This window comes from Canis lupus, chromosome 1 (assembly GCF_011100685.1).
Source record: "Canis lupus familiaris isolate Mischka breed German Shepherd chromosome 1, alternate assembly UU_Cfam_GSD_1.0, whole genome shotgun sequence".
In the NCBI taxonomy this organism is placed as follows: Eukaryota; Metazoa; Chordata; class Mammalia; order Carnivora; family Canidae; genus Canis; species Canis lupus.
The window spans coordinates 75,309,936-75,331,796 of NC_049222.1; the positions used below are offsets into that span (position 1 = coordinate 75,309,936).

Here is a 21,861-nt window from a genome sequence, read left to right on the forward strand (position 1 = left end):
AATGTTCAAAAGAAAATACATCCACCTCTGTATTAAACAGAGGCTAGTAGTGGCTTTACTCTGGCAGCACTGAGCATCTATCAAAGCACACAGAAAATTTCTAAAACTTTCCAATGCCAGACCCTCACCCTGAATCAAGTTCACTTCCAACGGTTTCAAAAGGCAGCTGCTGGCAAAATTCAAATAAAGCCTGAAGTTTCGTTAATAATAATGCACCAATGTCAGTTTCTTCCTTTGGACAAAGGCAACCCTGCAATAATGAGAGACATTCACAATAGTAACAACTGGGTGAGGGGTGTCTGGGGACCCTGTGGTGTCTTTGCAGCTTCCCTAAACACCCAAAATCATTCACAAATAAAATATTTATTTAAAAACAAACATAAAGTGGTTGTCCCCAGGCAGAGGCTGTGGATTTCACTGTAAGGCTGTATTCCCCCAAACGCGAAGAAAGAAACAGTAATCTAGAGATTTACTATAGCAAATGTAGCCAAGCAGCTAAACTCTCAATGAAGACGAAGATTTAATGGAATAGACAACTGCCAGTGGTAGTCTGCTAAGGCATCCAAACGTAGCTTGTTTTATGTGCTCCTGAAAGGCTATTTGTAAATCAAATTCACATAATTCAAATGTTTTAAACATGCTCAGGAAGCTTGTGCATTTAAAAAGCTATTTAATAGATACCAGGGTAATATTGGGAGAGGCTTACTGTGTAACGAAATGACTGTACTCTCCATATTTGCTGAAGGTGGCTTCACAAGCGTCATCTGTGTCCACGGGGCTGCGCCCCGCAAGCTCATGCTGCCCATGTAGCCCCTGCCTCACAGGCCTCCAAGTCTCCTCCTTCCCTTTCCTCCACCATGCCATCTTTGTGCGGTTGTGATGAACTGAGGGCCACTATAGCGACTTCTATTCACACCCAGGCCCCAGTGCCCAAACAGGCCTCAACCTCCACAATGTTATCAGGTATCTGGGCATCAAGATCTAGAAAGTAAGAATACTCTACAAAACAACAGTATCTGAAGCAGATAAAGGCACGATGTTCGTCCCTGCCACTACTGGGGCTCACACTGGAATTCTCCTGCTGGCCGTGAAATGGACTCTTGATGCTGGCCATCCTTTTCCCAGTCCAAACCATTGGTCAAGAGGGGCCATTACCACTCCTATAAAGACAACTCAGGATCTGATAGAAGAATGCTTCCACTCCACCCAGGTATGCCACACATTCCAGGACCCTGGCTCCTCATCCACAGCAAGTGGGCATAACTCTAAATTCCAAACGGATAAGGAGCTAGGAAACAGATGCGCCATCCAAATACTGTCCACCAGTGCACAGGTTGCATGGGTTTTGCCATTAGGGGTAACAACATCATTTAACACTTGAAATAAAAATAATGTGTGCATCAGGCTACTGTTCATCCCCCCATCACCTCCTAGGGAGTATGAGTCCCTGCCCCTGGACTTGGCTTTGGCCTTACGGCTTCCACTGGCTGGTGGTATATGGCCTGAAGAGACCATGTGCCAGTACAGTAGCCAGGCCCTGAGAAGCCAAGCTTATTTCTAGTTGCCCTCTTGCCATCTCCACTGGCTACTAAGATGGAGGTCTCCTATGTAGCCACTACTTATTCACCTGCCCTCCAGAATCAAGACACACAGAACAAAACTGCCCCAGCTGACCCATAGCCAAGACTTAAATAATAATGTCTTAAGCCCCTGGTTTTGGAGGTGGTTTATTGTGGGCACCATTTTGTCAACAGTTGAGTTATATACCCAATCCTCTCCCCAGATGCAAAAGCATCAGATACTCACCATCATCAATTCCAGGCCAGCCCATGAAGTGAGCAGAAATCTGTTTCTCATCTTTCCCATACTCATTCTTGGCTACTAACTTGTAGTCCCCATTGTTCATGTGAGTGGGATTATCCAGCTGGAGGCAGCCATGGTACTCCGTGTGATTGGTAACATGGATTTTAGTACAGATGTATTTGGACTCATTCAATATTGCCCCGTTATAGAACCACTGAAGCGCTGGTTTGGGGTTGCCTTTCACAGTGAATGGAATGCACCAGTGGTGGTCTGAGGTTGGAGATTCGAGAAATGTGATAGTTGGAGCAACTAAATTGAAAAAGAAAGAGTTAATAGCATCAGAAAACTCAGATTTCTCCCCATCTCCAGATTTCTGTGTCATCAATAAGGGGTTTTATTCAATGACTGTTTGGTTTCAGAAAATACAGGACCAGCAACTCTGGAATCCATCAATATTTTGAGTCATCATCAAGGTTGATTGAACTCTCAACAGAGAGCTTCAAAGAGACTCCTTTCCCTATACTTAAGACCTATGAATCATAGTCATTTTTCAAATCTATTCAGTGTGAGAACCAACTCCGAATAGATTGCAGAGATTTCTGACAGCAGAAAGAGTTCATTTGAAGTCAATTTTGGTTTTGAATAAATATGCCGTGATATTATGTAGATTCATCACCAAAACGCTGAGGGCCACTATTTTTATGTACTTCACCAAGCAACAGAATTACTGACAAAAATGACTTTGGAAATCTTGCTGGAAGCCCAGATCTCACGTAATTTATCTAAAACATATCAAATTGACCAATGCCATGAATGGTCCTACCAGTGCTGATTCATTATTATAAAGTAGGATCAATTGGTACTTTTCACCAATTGCCAATAGTAAATGCTCTTTAAAAGCATCACCTTTTGAGGTGCCTGGAGGATTCAGTCAGTTAAGCATCTGACTCTTGATTTCGGTTCAGATCATGATCGCAGGGTCCTAAGACTAAGCCCCACATTGGATTGAGTCCCAGTGCACTCAGCAGGAAGTCTGCTTCAGATTCTCTTCCTCTCCCTCTGCACCCTCATCCCAACTCCTGCATCTCCCTTGCTCACTCTCAGATAACTAAATCTTTAAAAAAAAAAAAAAAGCATCACATTTCATTACAGCATACTCCATTTTTGCTAGGATTTCAGAAGCCAATGTTTTGATCCTTTTTAAATGTCTGGGGTACTATTCAAACCTAGACAAACAAACTAGAGATTACTTTAACTTTAAAAATCAAGCACTTTATGCTTTGGGGAAACAAACATTCAAGTAGCATCTTTAAACAGAGTACTTTTCCTGAATGAAAGTATTTAAAATCCTTAATAGTGGTTTATTTTAATGTGGTCTGACTTTGTTAACAATACAATCAAAGACTGGAAAATACCTCTAGAGATCTAATAGCATCGTTTCTCAGGTCAGGAAACCCAAGTCCTGTGAGGTCAAATGACTTGGTCAAGTTTAGTGAGTAAGACAGATCTGGAACAGGAATCTAGGTCTGGGCCTAGACCAGAAGCCCTTCTCTCCTGGCCCTGCTTCCCTATTATATGTGTTCATCACACAAAGGGAAAAATCACAGCCTGCTAACAAATACATTTTGATCAGAGTCACTACCAAAGCTATCTCATTTGTTAGAATTCTTTCATTTATTCCCTCTATTCTTTATCTAGATTTTGATATATAAGGCCAATTCTTCAGACCATGGTGACCACCATAGAGATTAACTGAGAAGATTATGAATATGAGTGCCCCGATTTGTAGGTCTGTGTTACAAATACAAGGACCCCAGTGGGGTAGGATAAAACACTTACCTTCTTCCCACCAGTCCAGGCCCCCATGGCCAGGACCCACTTATTCCTTCCACCATGCTCAAAAGAGCTTTTGGTGAGGTGTTGATTTAAGGACATAAAGTTGGAAGCGGATTGCATATGTTTGGAGATAACATTGATACTAGGCTTCTGGTGGGTCAAAATGATGAGAAATTATGAATCTAGTACCTACTGGGCACAGTGGTAGTATTGATAGTGACAAAGGACTATGGTTGGTGACTGCAGTCACACACTCCAACAACTGCATGCTGAATGTGTGAACACTAACCACTATACCAACACATGTCTACAGGTATGTAAAGTGTATTCACACATACACACGTGCCCACTTGTGGTTTTCTCCTCCAAATCTTGATCTAGATACAGTAAAACCTCATTCATTTAACCATACCAGCTCAGAATTTGGAACAACGTGCAAAATACATGTGACTTTTACTGACTACATGTTCACACTGAATGCTACAACCTGGAATGTTAAGATTTTACAATACTGGCAAATAATGCACATGTACTTCAGAAGCATTAACATCCTGCATCTTAGTTTCAATGTATGCAGAAATTTGAAATGATTATAATAAAGTTTCTGCAAGTGATAAGAGTTTTTAATAATTTAACTAGGACTCCACCAAGCTTCCCACAGAAACTTGATGTCAAACCAATGCGGTTTCACTGCACTGATAGCACAACTGGGTGTTTGTAAACAGCCAGCCCAATACTTGAGGTGCCATAACTCTAAATCTTCATATTGCTTTTATAGAGAAAAAGATTTTAGAAACTTGTTTATCAGAATATAAACTAAACCTCATTAACAAGAGGAGGATAACCAGCTCAAAATATGTTCTCTCAAAAAAACAAAACAAGACAAAAAAAAAAAAAAAAGGAGGCCATGAGAGGACAAGCTTAAGATAAAAAAAAAAAAAACAGCTTGAAAGAAAAACATGCATAAGTAAGAGAGATTAACAGATAGAACACATGAAAGAGGCTGCTATTTCTTTTAAAGAGTACACACAAAACACTGCACACACTTTTTCTTTAACATATTTAAGCAGCACCCAGAGTGCCCCGATGACAAATGCAGGTGTGTCCACAATCATTTGCTGTTAAAAACATATGCCAGTCTGATTACGTACAATGTACAGTGAGGTTGACAGAATCTTGGTCTTCTCCTACAAGATTTTCTGCCACACAGGAGATTTGTTTTCCACTGTCATCAGATGAAATGTTAGTTATCCTCAAGGAGCCCTGCATGTGGCTTGTTTCATTCTACAAATGAATTAACAGACAAAAATAATCTATATTAGGACTGATCCCAAAGTGATGAGATGTGGGTCTTTCCCCCTAACGAAAGAAAAAAATATATACATACCATTAGAAAGGTTTCTGGCCTGAATTGGGGCCAGGCAAAAGAATAAATCAGGAGCTATTCTGTTTCTCGAGATGATAACTGTTTAATGTGTAAAGTTGATTTAATCCTTGAATTCCTATCTACCTTTCTCCAAGGGAAGAGACCAAAGAAGCATCCCTCATCTAGCTCACAAGGACACAAGAAGGCTCACTAGAGACCCAGAGACTCTGATCTATTGGATATACACAACTAAATTTGTTAATTATAAAGATAAATAAAAAGTAAATGTACATCAAACACTCATCATAGATTTCGCTATCTGGCCCCATAAAATATTAAATGATCATCACTAGGTGAATACAATCTCAAATTCTGAGTTACTCTCATCTCTTTAGGAACACGGAGCCAAACAAAAGCCTTACCATATGTTTGGAAACCAGATTACCGACATCCCAGTACAAATTCGGAACTGGATCGCCTGCAACACTACAAGATAATGTGATAGACTTTCCCTCCTCCACGGTGAGGTTAGGTGCAGCCAAATTTGCTGATGGCAAACCTGTGGAAGAAGAAAAGTTAAGTGGGGACATATACAAATAGTTCAGTGCATTATCAAAATAATCACAACAAATAGAAAACTCTTCATGCTGTAGAATCTGTAATCATTTACTTTCTGAGACAGATTTATGTTGCTCTGAAAAAGTGTTGGGTTGGTAAGCTTTACAGACTTAACATGAATAAAAAATGTGCGGTTATAAGATTTGAAAACAAATTTTGTACATTTCTTAAAAATATTACTGCAGAATAACTTTTTCCTTAAAAAAAAAAAAAACTAGTTTATAAAACTAGGTCTTCTACTCTTTCATTGTTCTACAGTTGCTAACCCAGCTTTTCGCACATAAATAGGCACACCATTTTATCTTGTTTATTCCCTCCTCCCCTTTACTTATTTATTGTCAAAAACAAAAGGGTGAGAGACATCTACATTTTTTGCATAAATCCATTTTTTACATTAAGTAACTGATAAATATAACCCCACTACCAGACCTAGATTTTGAAATAGATTACAGAAGAAAATGTAATATGGGGAGCTTTATTGTTGTTGTTTTAAAGCGGGGAGGGGCAGAAGGAGAGGAAGAGACAGACTCTCAAGTAGGTTCCACCCTCAGCTCAAAGCCCAATGCAGGGCTTGATCTCAGGACCCTGAGATCATGACCTGAGCTGAAACCAAGAGTGGTATGCTTAACTGACTAAGCCACCCAGATGCCCCAAGAAAATGCAGTTTTAAAGCATTCTTTAGACATGAAGTTTGATCATCACCATACTAGAATGTTCTAAAGCCATATAAGTCAGAGTTAAATATCATAGGAAAAATGGGTTATTGTAAAATTTATAGTATGATTTTTAAAAAGTCATGTGGATCTATACTTTCACATTTCAAAAGCTAGTTTTACCGATGCCATTATCATTTCATTAAATTATCACACTTATTGGGTGTTTACAATGCTTTAAACCTCATGGGACTCACAGTATTTTCTGCATGAAGGCACATCCCAGACAGCACAACAATATGCCAGGCCCTGCTTGTCAAGCTAGTCCCTCAGTTGGTATCAGAAACTCTGCTTGGGACTGCGTTCACGCTGACAGCTGTGACCCAAGGACCTATGACATGTCATTAACTCAGGAGTGTCCCAGAGGTCAGAGAAAGCAATGCATCTTCAATACACATTAAATTGCAATTAACCCACCCACCTAGTGCTCTCTTACTATCTCCACAAAACCGTCCATAAACCCCTCTCCTGTGATGCGGTCCTTGATGACAAAGCCATTATTCTTTATTACCAAAACCGGCCTGGACAAAGATCTATACAGCATACGTCTCCTGGTGTCCCCACCGTTGGCAGAGGACTTCCCAGCAAGACCCAGCTTTCAGCGGCCGCATGACTTCAGAACCCTTCCTGTCAGCAACCAGTAGAAAGCCTTGTTCTATCTTTAAAATGCCCCTTAGTACTCTGAGTTTCATACTCCGAAGTTTTCAATCTGTCATATTTTTAGCTTCCAAGGCTCTTCTTTTGTTCCTGAATGATCTTCTATTTCTATAGCACCCTGCTTTTTGTCTCCTGGCTGCAACTTCTCCTGATCTGAGATGTTGGCCATTTCTTTTGAATTGTTCTTTTCTTCATATCAACACTGTTTCTTGCAACTTGCTTTCCTTCATCTTTTTGTTTGTTCATATTTGTCTTTCTTATTATAAGCTTTTCTCAAAGAGTGGGTATCATTGGCCACACACACATCTTTAAGAAAAAAGTACTAGAAGCACTGTGTGCATTTAACTGTCAGCTTTGTTGGAGGGCAGTATTATTGGCCTTTTTCCTGGGTACTGCCTGGTGTCGGTATCATTAGACCACTTTGGGACAGGGTTTGGTCAAATTATTCAGATAATTGCTCTTCCACTGTCCTGCCTGGAAGAGGAAGAAGGATGCAAATAACGATACTCAGTAGGTAAGCTCATCATTCTCTCTATGGTTCTCACAGCCTCAACTCTTTCTGGAGTTCCTCATAATCTTTGTTTGATCCTCTCTAGAAAATATACCCTGGCTTTCTGCTGAGAAGGGTATGTTGCAGTCACCTGGAATGTATGGAATGAAAATGGGATTAACTGCTCCATCAGTGACCTGACCCAATCTCCTGGCTTTGGTGTTGCCTGCATACCTGCTTCTTTCTGAGCCTGCTAGTAGCTCTGTGGCCCAAACCAATTTCCCCTTGCCTCTGCCTGCTGGCAACCTGGTAATGGGCATTCTCAGCCATCAGCTCAGTTTCTATTGTCTGCCTGCTTCTCAGCTTGCAAGTCTTTGTGTCCTGCTGACTCCTCTCCCATTTTCTTGTGCTTAGAGATTTATCTGCTGATGCTGGAGGGATCTCAGACCCAGGGCCTTGTCACGGTGCTTGTACTCCAGATAGGACCTCCTCCACCAACAGAGCTTGGAGACATCCTTCTCAGCATCTTGAATACAAACTATGGGATAAATTTCCTACTTTTTAAAAATGGATATCATAGTTTGGAAATTCTGAGCAGGGGAAAAAAGGTTAAAATGGAGACTTTCAATAGAGAATGCTATGTCGTAATCTTCAGTTCCCCTAGAAAACTTAATGAAACCTTTTTCAGCATGCCTCAATTTATATGATTAACAATTCTAAAAATGTATGTTTAACTACAGTAATAGTAGTAGTATTTACTGGGCATTTACTGAATCAGAAACTTTTCTAGTACTTCAAATGATTGTTTTATTTAATCCTTACAATCGTCATGAAGTGAAGTGTTTGTCCTCATCTAATTAATTAAGAATATGAATTCTTGAGAAGTCAAATACATCTTCCAAAACTGCCCACGTAGGGCAGCCCCGGTGGCCCAGCAGTTTAGCACCGCCTTCGGCCCAGGGCATGATCTTGGAGACCAGGGATCGAGTCCCATGTTGGGCTCCCTGCATGGAGCCTGCTTCTCCCTCTGCCTATGTCTCTGCCTCTCTCCCTCTCTCTCTCTCTCTCTCTCTCTCTGTGTGTCTCTCATGAATAAATAAATAAAAATCTTAAAAAAAAAAAAACTGCCCACGTACCTGTTGACCTGGGATCCAGACCCAAAGTTCAAGATCTTCACCACTATGCTACACTTTCTTCCCAGACTGCACATATCCATTTTAGCACAGAACATAAATACCAATACATATCTATAACCTAAGAATTCAGTTCATTTAGAAAATAATTATGTGTCTATTTGTGAAGGAAGAATGAGTCTCCTTTATTTATAGAGAAATTGTATCACCCTGTCACAGCAGTCTCCAAAGGAATCTGTGCAAAATTTGCCAAGTCTAGATCTTTTAGATGTAAAGTCTTCCACAAATGAGTAAGCATCTGACTCACGTTAATTCTAAAGCATTAATATGCTGGCCAAAGATTCAATAATGGAAAAAACAATCTGTACTTGAAATATCACTTGAGGTTTAATTAGCACAATAAAAATGAATTGGGATGCATGAACAGCCAAGGCAGGATAAACCATTTGCCAGGCACTATTTCCTGGCTTAATAAGATTTGAAATAGGCACTAGTACAGAGCAAAGCTCAGCAATGCTTCCAACAGCTTCTAGCACTACTGTAATGGGATCCTGATTTGAGCATCAGAGTGGTCTTCCTCCACACTCTGAGAAAGCTCACGGGGATAAGAGATGACCTACCACCCAGGCAGACAGGGTTAATGTCTCTAGATCTGGATGTGTTCAGAAGGGACATAGCAGCCTGGAGACCCTTGGCAGAAAGTTCCCGACCACGCAGGGAGAAGACTGACTTCTTTAGACCAGGGCCTCCCAAACTGTAACGTGAGTATAAATCACCAGCAGATCTGATTAAAAACCAATGTTGTTGTTGTTGTTGTTTTTTCCAGTAGGTCTGAGATTAGGGGCTGAGAGTCTTCATTTCTAGCAAACTCCCCGTTCTACAGACCACACTTTGAGTAGCAAGGGTTTAGATGATCAGTGATGGCTGGACAATTGCTTGCTAGTTTTTGTGTCTATGACTATTATTCTTAAACTCAGCAGGGGCCTGAGCAATCATCTTGTCCATGGAACCTTCCCCAAAGTGTGTTCTGTGGGATTCAGACTCCTTGAGACACTCTGTATGGGGTGGGGGGTGGGGAGGAAATCTAAGATTTAAAAAAGTAAGAGCCCATAGGAAATTCTGTAACTCTGGATGTTCAGTATGTACACCACATATTCAAAACTGTCAGAAGTCCTGCTCTAAACAAATCAGTTCACTTCCGTGGATCTTACATTCCCTGAGCTTTTTTGAGTATACCATTTCTCTGTGGTACCTTGTTATGGCTTTATTTTTAATTCAAGTAATCTGACCAAATGTAAGAGAAACATATATTTAAATATTAGATGTAAAATGTATTTAAAGCTAAATATTCATATCAATGATAGTAATAACATTAATAACTAACGTTTATTGAGTACTTAGTATGTGCTAGACTTCATCTGCAATATTGTCCGTATTACCTTATGTGGCATCCTGAAAAGTCTTAAAAGTAAGTGTCAGTAGTATCCCCATTTCCAGATGAAGTTAAAGCTCATTAGGTATCATAACTAAATAGATAGTGACTGTGAGCTGGACTTGACCCTCATCCTTCTGTCCATGGCCATACATTGACTAGCTGCCTCTCTACTGGGCTTTGCTATGCCTCTGTTTCCCTCTGTGAGGGCACACTTCTGGAGAGTTCGCTATGTTGACTATGTCTTAGGATCACTAATTTAAAGAATGAAGTTTCTCTCCATTCCTGTATCACCATTCCAAAGGGATAAGGAATACTCATTACTAATATTAGGTAAAAGTAAATTCAGTTGACCTCTCATTGAAAAAAAAAAAAAAAAAGCAGTCAGGGTCTCACTTTCTACTAACGGAGAAATAGTAACCTCTAGTTATTTTGAGTTATCAACTCAGCTTTGCAGGAAATGAAATGCATCCGGTTTGGGTTTCAATTTTCACCCGTAAATTGGGATTATGTTCTTTCTCATCTTGTTTTAGTGATCCTGGGCTCTGTTCATTTTGTGTTTGGTCATCATTCCATGTGTAAAATAATCAAGTAAATTATGATTTTGTCTATTCTCTCCTCTCACATTCTATCTTTTTGGCATATCTTCCAATTTCTCTGTCTCCTAAAGCATATATATTTCGCTACCAGGAAAGAAGCCAGAATAAGCCTGACCTATTTAGAAGTAGCTGCTTTACACCCAGTTACAAAAATGACAGAAAATTAGCAAAGTGACTTTCCAAGCCCAAATTGGAAATTGAGCTTCTATGCTTGTGTGAGCTGTGTCATTACAGTGACAGCAACCAGAAAACTTCTAAACACAAAAACTGTGTCAGCAACTGACAGGTTAGCAAAAACAGCTTTATTTCCCATTCGAAAAAAGATAAAGGAAAACAATAGTCCACTGTGCCGCTTGCTTTATTTTAGGAGACAGAAGCTGATCCTTAGTAAAAGTAAAGCAAACTGGTAAACTAGATTTTGCATATGTTTTTCAGGAGAAAAAAAAATCAACCCAGCTAAGATGGTAAGAAAAAAAATCTAACTTCCAGAATACTCACATAGCATTTCATTCTAATCTTCTGTGTGAACAAAGTAGAAATGCTATCAATATATTTTCCTGTTTTAAAACAAAGGACCATGTATAAATATGCTAAATAGACATGCACTACAAACCATAGTGCAACAACCAAAAAGAAATCTTAAAAAGAAATCAGTAAAACCGGGATGCCTGGGTGGCTCAGTGGTTGAGCGTCTGCCTTTGGCTCAGGGCGTGATCCTGGGGTCCTGGGATTGAGTCCTGCATCAGGCTTCCCACAGGGAGCCTGCTTCTCCCTCTGCCTGTGTCTCTGCCTCAATCTCTGTGTCTCTCATGAATAAATAAATAAAATCTAAAAAAAAAAAAAAAGAAAGAAATCAATAAAACCAATTTACCTCAAGGAGCCAGGCTTCCTCTCCTGGCACCTGTAAACTGACCTCTCCAATCACAAGTAATATTTTGTTTATGTGTCCTAAGTAATCTCTACACTGAAAGTTTGAAGGCTGAGAAGGTGGACAATTGAAATTGTCATTATAAATAATAAGGAAACCTAAGGCAAGACTGATTTCAATCCATGGAACCATTAAGGGAGTTTCATAGAGTGGCTGTATAGTCCAACCATCAAATGAATTATCACCTTATATTCACTGTGGGACTAGCATGTTCTATGGTAACCAGTTACTAGTAAAACGAGTTGAGGGACTGTTTTGACACATCCCGGAGGAAGGCTGCCTTTCTTACATATAGTTGCCATCTACTTAGAACACAGCATCTTATCTGCTATTAACACTTCCTTGAGAAACTCTCTTCCAGAGATTTAAACCCTAATTATCATATAAAAAAGCTAAAGTATAATGTACACTGTTCTTTAATAATCCCACTTAGTCAGGGGAAATGATTGAAAGGTCTGTATTGCAAAACGAACTGCTAAAGATCAATTAAAGTAGCAGAGACATTCTTATATTAAATCAGTACAACGACTGGGCAAAATAACCTTTCTTCTTTAGAACTCCTGTGATTCGATCTCTGTTTTCAGAACCAGTGTGCCTAGCGACTCTTTCCTTCCTAATTAATGTGGAAATTTTAGATGAATGTGTTCTGTTGCCTTGCAATTAATAAAATTTTTCTAAGGTTAAAAAGGACCTTGTGGAGAAACAGACCACAACATGTTTCCCAGCATGAATAAATTTACAGTAATTCACGGCAGGAGGGGCTGCTAGAAAAATATTGTGAGACATTCTGACCGGGCTGCTAATGGTAACAGAGCCATTAAACTTCCCAGCCCCGCCTACCACACTCCATCACTAAGGACAGAGGGAGCTTGAGACTCTTTCAAATGGGATGATGACAGAAATTTCAAAGGGAACTACAAAATGCTAAAATATGGAATAATTTAGTTAGAATAATATAATTCTATAAGTTATCTTAACTGAAATATCTGCACCCTTAGATAAAAATCTTGTCCACCCTGATCATTACCATAACGTGCATGGCTCATGCATTTACTAGTTGATGAATTCAACAACATCAATCAAATGCTTGTTATGTTCAAGGGATGCATTGACATCATGGAGGATGCATTATTGCTTACAAAATGTAGAGAGTTTGTTAGTATAATACTTACATGGTGAAATACAAAAAGAGGAAGTTTTTAAAGTCCACCTTATAAAGGAATGGAATCTCAGTAGCCCTTTTTTATTGAAATTAAAATGTTACCAGTTGCAAATTAATGCAACAGCCATAGTTATTGGCAAATTGCTAGTTTACAATGGTGAAACAAACACACAACACCATGAAGTACTCTAGTGAGTTTTCTTACACTTAGCTAACAAGTTGCATCCAAAAAAAAAAAAAAAAAAAAGTGAGGATGAGCTCCATGAATCTGTGATGTAATTAAACACAATAGATATATTTTTTAAGTGTGTAAAGGGCAAGACCCAGAAGAAAAGCCAACCGACCACAAATCCACGTTATAAACAAGGCATCCAACCTGAAGACAGTAACGTATTATCCGATTTCTGTAGTATAATGGACGTTCAGAAACAATTTAAATCTATTGTCAATCTAACTTCTCTTGAAAGAGCTCAAACTAGGAAACTGTGATGAAAAAAGTAATGTGAGACTGAGCCCCAAACTGAAGCTTCCCCTTCTGATCTCAGATCTCCAGATATTACACACACACACACACAAAATTAAGATTTTATTTATTTATTCATGAGAGACTCAGAGAGAGAGGCAGAGACACAGGCAGAGAGAGAAGCAGGATCCCCGTGGGGACCCTGATGCAGAACTTGACCCCAGGATCCCGGGATCACGACTTGAGCTGAAGGCAGAGGCTCAACCACTGAGCCACCCAGGCGACCCGCAATTTTTTTTTTAAAACTCCAGAACCATGTTGGCAAATGAGAAAACATACTGCTAGTGGATAAGACACTGTAAGAAGCCCCTGAACAATAAATAGAAAGCGAGAGTGGGATTACAGAGAATCAGCACAGCCCCAAAGAGACACATAAATATTCGCTGCACAAAACAGACAGGCTCCAGGCTGACCCCAGACTGAAGGGGCAGACGGTAGGACACAGTAGAGCCCCACCTCGGCTGAGCCACGGGGCCACTGCTTAAGAAAACAAGTAGACACCACAGAAGGAATAGCCTTTCCACCTCCTGTCCCTACACACTCGCCGTGGACACAGCATCCAACAGAAGCTGTAGCTGCCCCCGACTAGAAGCAATGACTGCGGAAACCTTAGCAGAGAAAATCAGCACTGCTAGGTGTTGGTGACATCCTAGAGATACAGTGAACCCTGACACGGGAAGGGGTGTTTCAGTTACAAACAACAACCACCACAACAAAATCCAATCACTAAAGACTGCAGAAATTAGAAATTGATTGTTGAGAGGGGGAAAATCCCATATCTGGAGAAATAGCTAAAGGGCAAAGTAGTCAATAAAACCACTTTCCCATAATGCAGCACAAAAGGACAAGAGGATTAGGAAGTGTTACTGGAGGCTGAGGGGTACAGAGGGTGGAGCCAGCAGTGTAGACCACAAACCACATAAATTAGAAAATTCTTCCAGAACTGCAGACCAAACTCCTTCACACCGAAAGAGTATACTGCGTGTCAAATAGTATAATTTTTTTAAAACACACATACATCTAGTTACACTGTGGTAAAAATTTTAGAGAAAATCTTCAAAGTTTCTAAGAAGGAAAAGAAAAGCATAGGTACCTGTCAAGAAGCAAGCATAAGACTGGCCTCAAGCTTCTCATCGGTGACACTGAACACAAGGAGAACATAGTACAGTATCTGCAGAGGTCTGAAAGGGATTTTTTTCGAGTCTAGAATTTTATACTCAGCCAATTCCACTGAGAAGAAATAATACAATCTGATTTTCTACCAGGAAAGAACTTGAACATTTAAAAAAAAATTATCTGAAAGAAATATTAGAGGATACACAGCAGCAAAAAGAAAAGATCCTCCAAAAGGCAGTGGGATACAAAATTTAATGATAGATCCAAAGAAGTAGTGAATCTTAAAAAAAAAAAAAAGTCAAGTAACGATCTACAAATAAAATTCTAGTTGACAACATCTGAGCGATGGGAAGAGAAAGTAAAAGGAAATAAAAGTATCTTTTCCTGTCTTGTTGGAAGTGATTTCTAGATATTTACAAGAAAAAATACGTCTTAATATGGACAGTGAATATTTGGGCCTTATATATTTCCAAAAAAAAAAAACCCAGAAACATGATTTATAACTTTCAAACAAATTAAGAAAAAAATAATTAAAAACATTAGAAAGTGGAAGAAAAGGAAAACACTATAGAAAAATATAGACAAAGGCTATATATAGGCAATTCACCAATGAATAAACATAATGTCCCATATACACAGAAGATACCCAATGGTCATCAGGAAAAGGCAAACCAAAAAGAAATGACCTACCTTTTTTTAGAAAAACAAAGAAGAAGTTTACTAATATCAAGGTAGGCTTTGCTGGAGTGGTTACAAATTGGTACAACTGTTTTTTAATGTGCAAACCATATGAGATTTTTGCTATATACTCCAGAAAAATCTTTTCTTTTTGTAACTACAAAATGTATCAACATTACTTGTGCAATTATAAATAAATAAAAAATAGTTGGAAAAAATTAACAAACAACAAAACAGTTTAAGAGCACAAAAGTGGTAGATAAATAAGTCTACCCATTGACTTTTTTTTACATGTTGCTTTTTGAAAGCAGCATCAACACTGAAATTAATTGTGAATGTTACCATGAATGTAACCATCCTGATGCAGCAATCAAACGCATTCCCTCTGAATCAGGACAGTGAATTTCCAAGGTGCCTCATATACACAATTCATTGAGTAATTAATAGGAAACAAAAAATTACTAAAAAACTGACAAATCCACTAGGAAATATGAGGACTAGTTCCCTCTTACCCTTTCCCTCCACGATCCCAATGGTCTATCAACAACATGTTAGGTGGGGTGCATTTCTGAAAGCTATCAAGATAACATGGCCAGAAATTAAAATTTTTTTAAAAACCTGGTTTCATGGCAAGGGCAAAGCAGGTATCTATTAAGGGATGGTTTGTGAAATAAGAGCAGGAGTTAAATGCTCACAGCCATGCGGACTTGGGAGCTGGCCAAGAGGCCAGGTGACTCAACACTGAATTTCTTGTCCCTCTAGGAGATTTCTCTCAGCGGTGCAAATGTATACCGGAACAGACCACAGTTGCCCTCTTATCAATCAGGAAAAGTTATATATTAAAAGTTCGGGGTTTTTTGTTTTGTTTTGTTTTGTTTTGTTGTTGTTGTTGTTGTTTTAAGTATTGACTAGCAAAGAAAGCTGAGAGAAGTTGGCAAGAGAACAAAGCCTGATTTCCCCATTAGGAAGCCAAAGGACTCTAGGAGAGAAAAATCTGTGGGAAGAGTAACTGCTGTCTTGTAAGCCCCTTCTGGGTAAAAAACAAATACTTATCTCTCCTTTTATGACATTCTCATTAAAAGTGAGCTGCAGCTATATTTTCTCTCCAGAAAAATTGACCTCAAACAATAAGAGTCTTCTGAAAACAAAGAATCGAATGTTTGTGGTTAATACACAGATTCCTCACAGACAAGAACCAGTTGCTACATGGCTTTCTGCTGTGTCACCAGCTGCTAGGCCAGGAGATCAAATATAATTGTGAGCTGATTAACTGGTTGTCTCCACCTATGTGCATATTGTCAAGGTACATCACAGAAGCCCCCACTGGTAAAATCCTAACCGAAACACGTGAGTTTTCCTTCCTTACAAATGCACTGACACTCAGGGACATGTAACTTTAAATTCTGGAGGTGCAAATGCTGAGGAGGAGCGGGGCAAGATTGAGGAGGAGTCTGGAACTCCAAACATGGAAAAGCATGTATCAGGGCATATTCGTGGTGCTCCATCAGGAGACACAGACGTCTGCTAGCAAGACAAATTTAAAGAAATGTGCTAGATTAAACTGCATTTTCTTGTACTGTGAGGACATTTGATCACCACACGATCCTTCCCTCTCCTCAGCCTGGGTGCCAACCAAGTATATACACGGCGAACTGAAATATCGCGCTCTTCGCACATAGTCTTTGGATGGATGGATAAATGGATGGATGCACGCGTGAGCAGACAAATGAACAAAGGAACAATGGAACATAAGCAGTGTACTTTTTCTCCATGTGCTTCAAAGCCATCCATTCAGAATTAATATTCCACTTGCAAAAAATATTCAGCAAAGCTGCTCCCAGCTGATTTCTCCACACTGCACACAAACATTGCCCAGCTCACCAGAGACCTCAACAGCATACTATATAAAATCTGGGTAGTGATAATCCTCCCAGACTCTCTACCACACCAGGGCAATTAGAATAATTAATAGCAAGTAGAATTCATTGATTTGAAAGTAAATTACCACAATTGGGTATCTGCAGGTTTGCCAGGGGAATATTCTTGCTGCTTTCATTTAGGCAGTACAAATCCTGAGTTTCTGGGCTGGATTTAGTCTCCTGAAGAGTCTTGATCCACATAATATCACAGGAACATGTAAATGGATTGCCCACCAGGATCCTACACGGAACAAAAATGAAACCTGATCAGGCTTCTCTTTTTGCAGTTTTAACTACACTAGTGTTTACAAAGCACTAAAACGTTATGAATTCATTCTGGCCAACAACCTTCAGAAGTCATACCCACCTTTATGGCTTCACAATACTTATTCATTCATTTATCTAATACTTACTGATCTTCTGCTACGTGCCAACACCACCGCTGGACTCTAAAGGATGCAAAGTGATACAAGACCTTTCACAATAATAAGAAAACAAGACAGAAACAGGAAGAACTATCATAGAAGCTAAAAAAGAATGTCTCATAAGATGGGGAAAAACAAGATGCCATAACAAATTTATCATGGCTATTATACCGTAATTCAGATCTTAAGTGAAGATGCCAATAGTTAAGTTGTCAGGAACACCAACACACTTATTTCTGACCAGGCTAGAGAGTCAAGTGTTATCATTTAATCAGCTCAAACCACCGTGGAGAGCAGAGCAATGTCATCTGACCTAAAAATGAGACTGTAAATACAAAGTGAAGATGAAAATGTGAGAGCCAGTAAGGTGGCATGTGGCAGCTTTCTGCACGATTCAACCACAAATCAGCAGGACCAGGATGGATGCAAGAAAGTTGGAGTCCATGTGAATGAGAGACCCTGGAAGGGAACTCTTAGACCTTCGCGTGTGTGTGTGTGTGTGTGCGTGCACACACACACACACACACACACCAAGCTCAGGATTTCTGAGGGCAAGGGCAAGTGATCTCCAGATTGAGCCACTGAGCCCACTGTGGGAGGGTCTGCAAAGAGAAAGCCACTAGTCAGCAGAGCTGTCTGGACTCCTGTGGTCTACGATTTGGTAACAGAGGAAGTAGTCAAGAGGAAAATAAAAACCACAAGAAAAAAAAAATCTTTAAATGCTTATTTATAATACTCAGTGGCCTATTTAAGATGAATTCCATTTATGGTAATGAGCCTTTAAATGAGGCCATTTACAATCGTTACATAGGCTCTGCCTGGCATTAACCACAATACTTAAGACTTCCTTGAGGACAGGACCTGGGCTTTGCAACATCATTTACTCCTGTGGTTTTCTGGTTGGGTTCTAAGAATCTCAGAGATCCCTGGAGACTCCTCCAGGAGTTTCTTTGGGGAAAATGTGGTCATGGAAGACTCGTTTAATTTGTGTCTGCTTGATTGCCTCCAAGTATCCCTCCAACACCAAAATAGAATTTGATGCTACTGGATACAGAATATAAGGCAGAAGAAGAGATCCATGGTGCTTAACCTCCAACTAATGTAAGATATTTCCTGGCATTCTTAGTATATGAAAAACTAAAGAATCTCTCAAAAAGAAAGGTATGATTGAATCCACAGAAGGGATAAAGAAGCAAAGGATCTTAGGTTGTAACTATAGCAATGGTCACATGACCACACACACTGGCAGACAGCTGGCTCCTTTCTTCAGTTCATGGGCAAACCCCTCTTTCAGTGATTGTTACAGCACATTACACTCCGCCGTTTAGGCCTCTAGCTGTCCCACTAGACAGCAGTATCCTAGAGCACAGAGAGCGCTCTCCTTACATCCCCACGGCCCAGTGTGCCTGAGTCTCATTTGCAACCAGGCACACAATTAACATTTGCTGAAATATGCTGCAGGGAGAAAACAGAGACCCGCTGAATTGAAATCAGAGCTCTAATGTCTGACCCATCAAGAAAATGTTCTGCAGTGAAGCTCAAAATTTTCACACTGCACATCTCTCGCTCTGGTTCACAGCTTCCCGTAATTTTACATGCCCATTCCTGGCTTAGAAAGCTTACCGTTTCAAGTCCGTGAATCTAGTGGAGTCCAAAATAACTGCCCATCACCAACACTTGGCATGAGGCGACCCTTGTCACACCCTCCTGACTTGTCTCTACTAATGGCATCTTCTCTTCTGCACATTTTCCTTGTGAACAGGGGTGGACCATACAACTCAGGCAATATACAGCTTGAGCAAAAGCTACAGCCTGGTATCCAAAGGCCTAGTCCATCTGGAGCCCCCCTCTGATACACAGAACCTCTGCTTTGGGGTTCTTTGGGCAACTTACCCATAGGAAAGTCAAGTTTCTATTTGCTTCATGGTGGTAACACAAGAATGGAGCACACCTGGAAATGCTGGCTATTGGTCATCAACACATTGCAAACTTTTCCCTATCATTTTACAGCAAAGGAAATTAGAGCATAAGGATAAATACTGAGCGCAGTGGCAGATCTAGAAGAAAACCTCACAAGGGTGGGCAGGGAGGAAGGAGGTCTACCTCTCCTACAATGTTCACTAAAGCACCAGCCGGCACTGGGGAGTTCTGTCTATGGCTACTTCTTCCTTGATTGGCTTTGCTCTCCACTAGGGCCTGGACATCACAAGAACCACACAGACACTATGAGACAAAGCCCCCCCCCCCCATCTTTTTCTGTTTTCCTTCCTTTAGAAAACAAACCTTTGCATAAAAGCAACATTTAAACTCCTCCTAAATGATACCTCACTGTGGAGGTTACCGATGCACATTTTAATGAGGGAATAAAAAAACAAGCGGCCAAAACTGGACCAATAATTTTTCAAGAATTTTGATATAAAAATAGATCTGCAGCATCACTCATTTTTTTAAAAAAAATACTTAATTACTCTTCCTAAGAGACTGTTTCCCCGAATGCCACACAATAATCATTACTTACAGCTCAGACAAGTCAAGGTGACGAAAATGTTTCCTAGACAAGCTTGTCAGTTTATTTCGGGTAAAATTGCTGAAAGAAACCAAGAACATTACATGTGAATTTAAAATGTGACATCTCAAAAAAATAAATAAGTAAAATAAAATAAAATAAAATAAAATGTGACTTCTCAAGAATAAAGTACACAAATAAAGATTTTTTCCCAAAATGAAATTTTATTTGATCATGGTTCATGCCTTCCTTCAACCATAAGCTCTTTCTTCCACCTCAGAATGACAACTTAGTTGTTCCTGCCTCTCCAGAAATTTTTGTATATAGGGGAGTGGGAGGGGTGGGAAAAACTTCCAAAATGTCTCTTTTTAACCTTTTTCTTAACCAAAAGTTTATTTTTCATATGCTGATTCAGAGCCAAGTTATATACCTCCTAGAGATCTCTGACCTCCTGAACAATTAATAAGAGGAATTAATTTAATCTAATTTAAAATCATAAAACTCACTAGGGAAAAAGATGAATTAAAACTAAACAGCATTATGAATATTTTGAAATTATATGACAGACAAGACTGAATATAAATTGCATTTAACACATCCTTATAAGAAAGAATATACCCACTGATTGATAAACTGTTGGCAGTTTATATGACTTCTAAATAACCAGATAATTCCATGATTAGGACAAGAACAACAAAATATCAGATAACAAGGAATATGTCAGAATTCATCTGAAACTATCTAGGGATACATCATTTTAAGATCTGGACCAACCAGTGATTTTGGGACACCTGGGTGGCTTAGTTGGTTAAGTGTCTGCCTTCCGCTCAGGTCCTGGGAAGGAGCCCCACATTGGGATCCCTGCTCAGGGGACGGAATCTACTTCTCTTTCTTTCTCTGCCTCTCCCCCTCCCCTGTTCATGCTCACTCTGTCAACTAAATAAATAAAAGAGTAAAAAACAAAACAAACAAACAAAACGGATCTGGACCAACCAGACAATGAAAAGCCAATGAAACCAAGTCATATTTGTGATTTAAAAAATACTCACGAATCTATTGACATGTTCCAAATACTTAGTTTTATTCAATGGGCAAGAGTTTCCGTTTCCAATGATCAGTGCCATGAGGCCCTGAGCTAGAAAATTCAGAGCCATAATCCTGGCATCTGACTTGTTCTGTGAATGTGTTTACTGGTTGAATTTATTTAAAAAGTGTCCAATGCTTGAGCCTCCAGACATGTGTTTAATAACTAGCAGGAATGTAAAACAAACATCAACTTTGACAAAAACAGCCAAGCCCTCAACAAATTATAATGAGCCTTCCAGTATCTGTCTCCTGCTCAGGAAAGCAAGCGTTGGGCCGAGAGATAAGAACCGGATGGATACCTCAGGGTGACAGGAGTCCCGGGCCCTTCCCAGAGGCTGGTCTGCTGTGTCAACCCAACAAACTCATGGGGTGTTCAGACATTCCACTGTGTCTGAACCATCACCTGCAGGGAGGGGTTCTAGCCCAGGAGTTAACACATGAGCCCAGGCTAGTCACATGATCAATACAGAAAAAGTCACCCCGGGGTCCCCTGATTCAACAATGCGTGTGTCCTTGCCCTGCCTCCTTCTACAGGGAAGAGTTCCACTCACCCAAACTCTACCTACACAAGGGTTCCCTCTTCCTTCTACGCTCCCTTCTTCTGTCTTTACACTGAGCGTAAAGTGCTCACCCACGTGAAAAAATAATCCACCAGGAAGTTGTAAAATGTGCCCACATACATTTTTCTCTTTTCTTTTGGAACGTGAACTAAAGAATCAGTTCCACTGGAGTATCATACGTTGAAAACTCAAGTCTGCCAGTGTTCTCCAGGCATCTTCAGAAATTCCCACCCTCTGAAGGAAACACCAACAAAAGCATGACTCTCCCTCCCAGGAGGAAGCAGGAGAGAGGGGGCAGATCAGGAGGACAC

The 21,861-nt window shown here is 39.9% G+C and overlaps 1 protein-coding gene across 8 annotated transcripts in view; it reads right to left on the reverse strand.

Moving 5' to 3' along the window:
• NTRK2 (neurotrophic receptor tyrosine kinase 2) overlaps window positions 1–21,861 on the reverse strand; it is a 327,349-nt gene that overhangs the window by 274,720 nt on the left and 30,768 nt on the right. For all 8 annotated transcript variants that reach the window (XM_038526948.1, XM_038526949.1, XM_038526952.1 and 5 more), the window contains exons 4-8: window positions 19,917–19,985; window positions 17,060–17,214; window positions 5,428–5,564; window positions 4,791–4,923; window positions 1,807–2,112 (exon numbers count right to left, since the gene is read on the reverse strand). In XM_038526948.1, coding sequence (XP_038382876.1) covers window positions 1,807–2,112; window positions 4,791–4,923; window positions 5,428–5,564; window positions 17,060–17,214; window positions 19,917–19,985 — 800 coding nt within the window. The remainder of the gene's footprint in view (window positions 1–1,806; window positions 2,113–4,790; window positions 4,924–5,427; window positions 5,565–17,059; window positions 17,215–19,916; window positions 19,986–21,861) is intronic.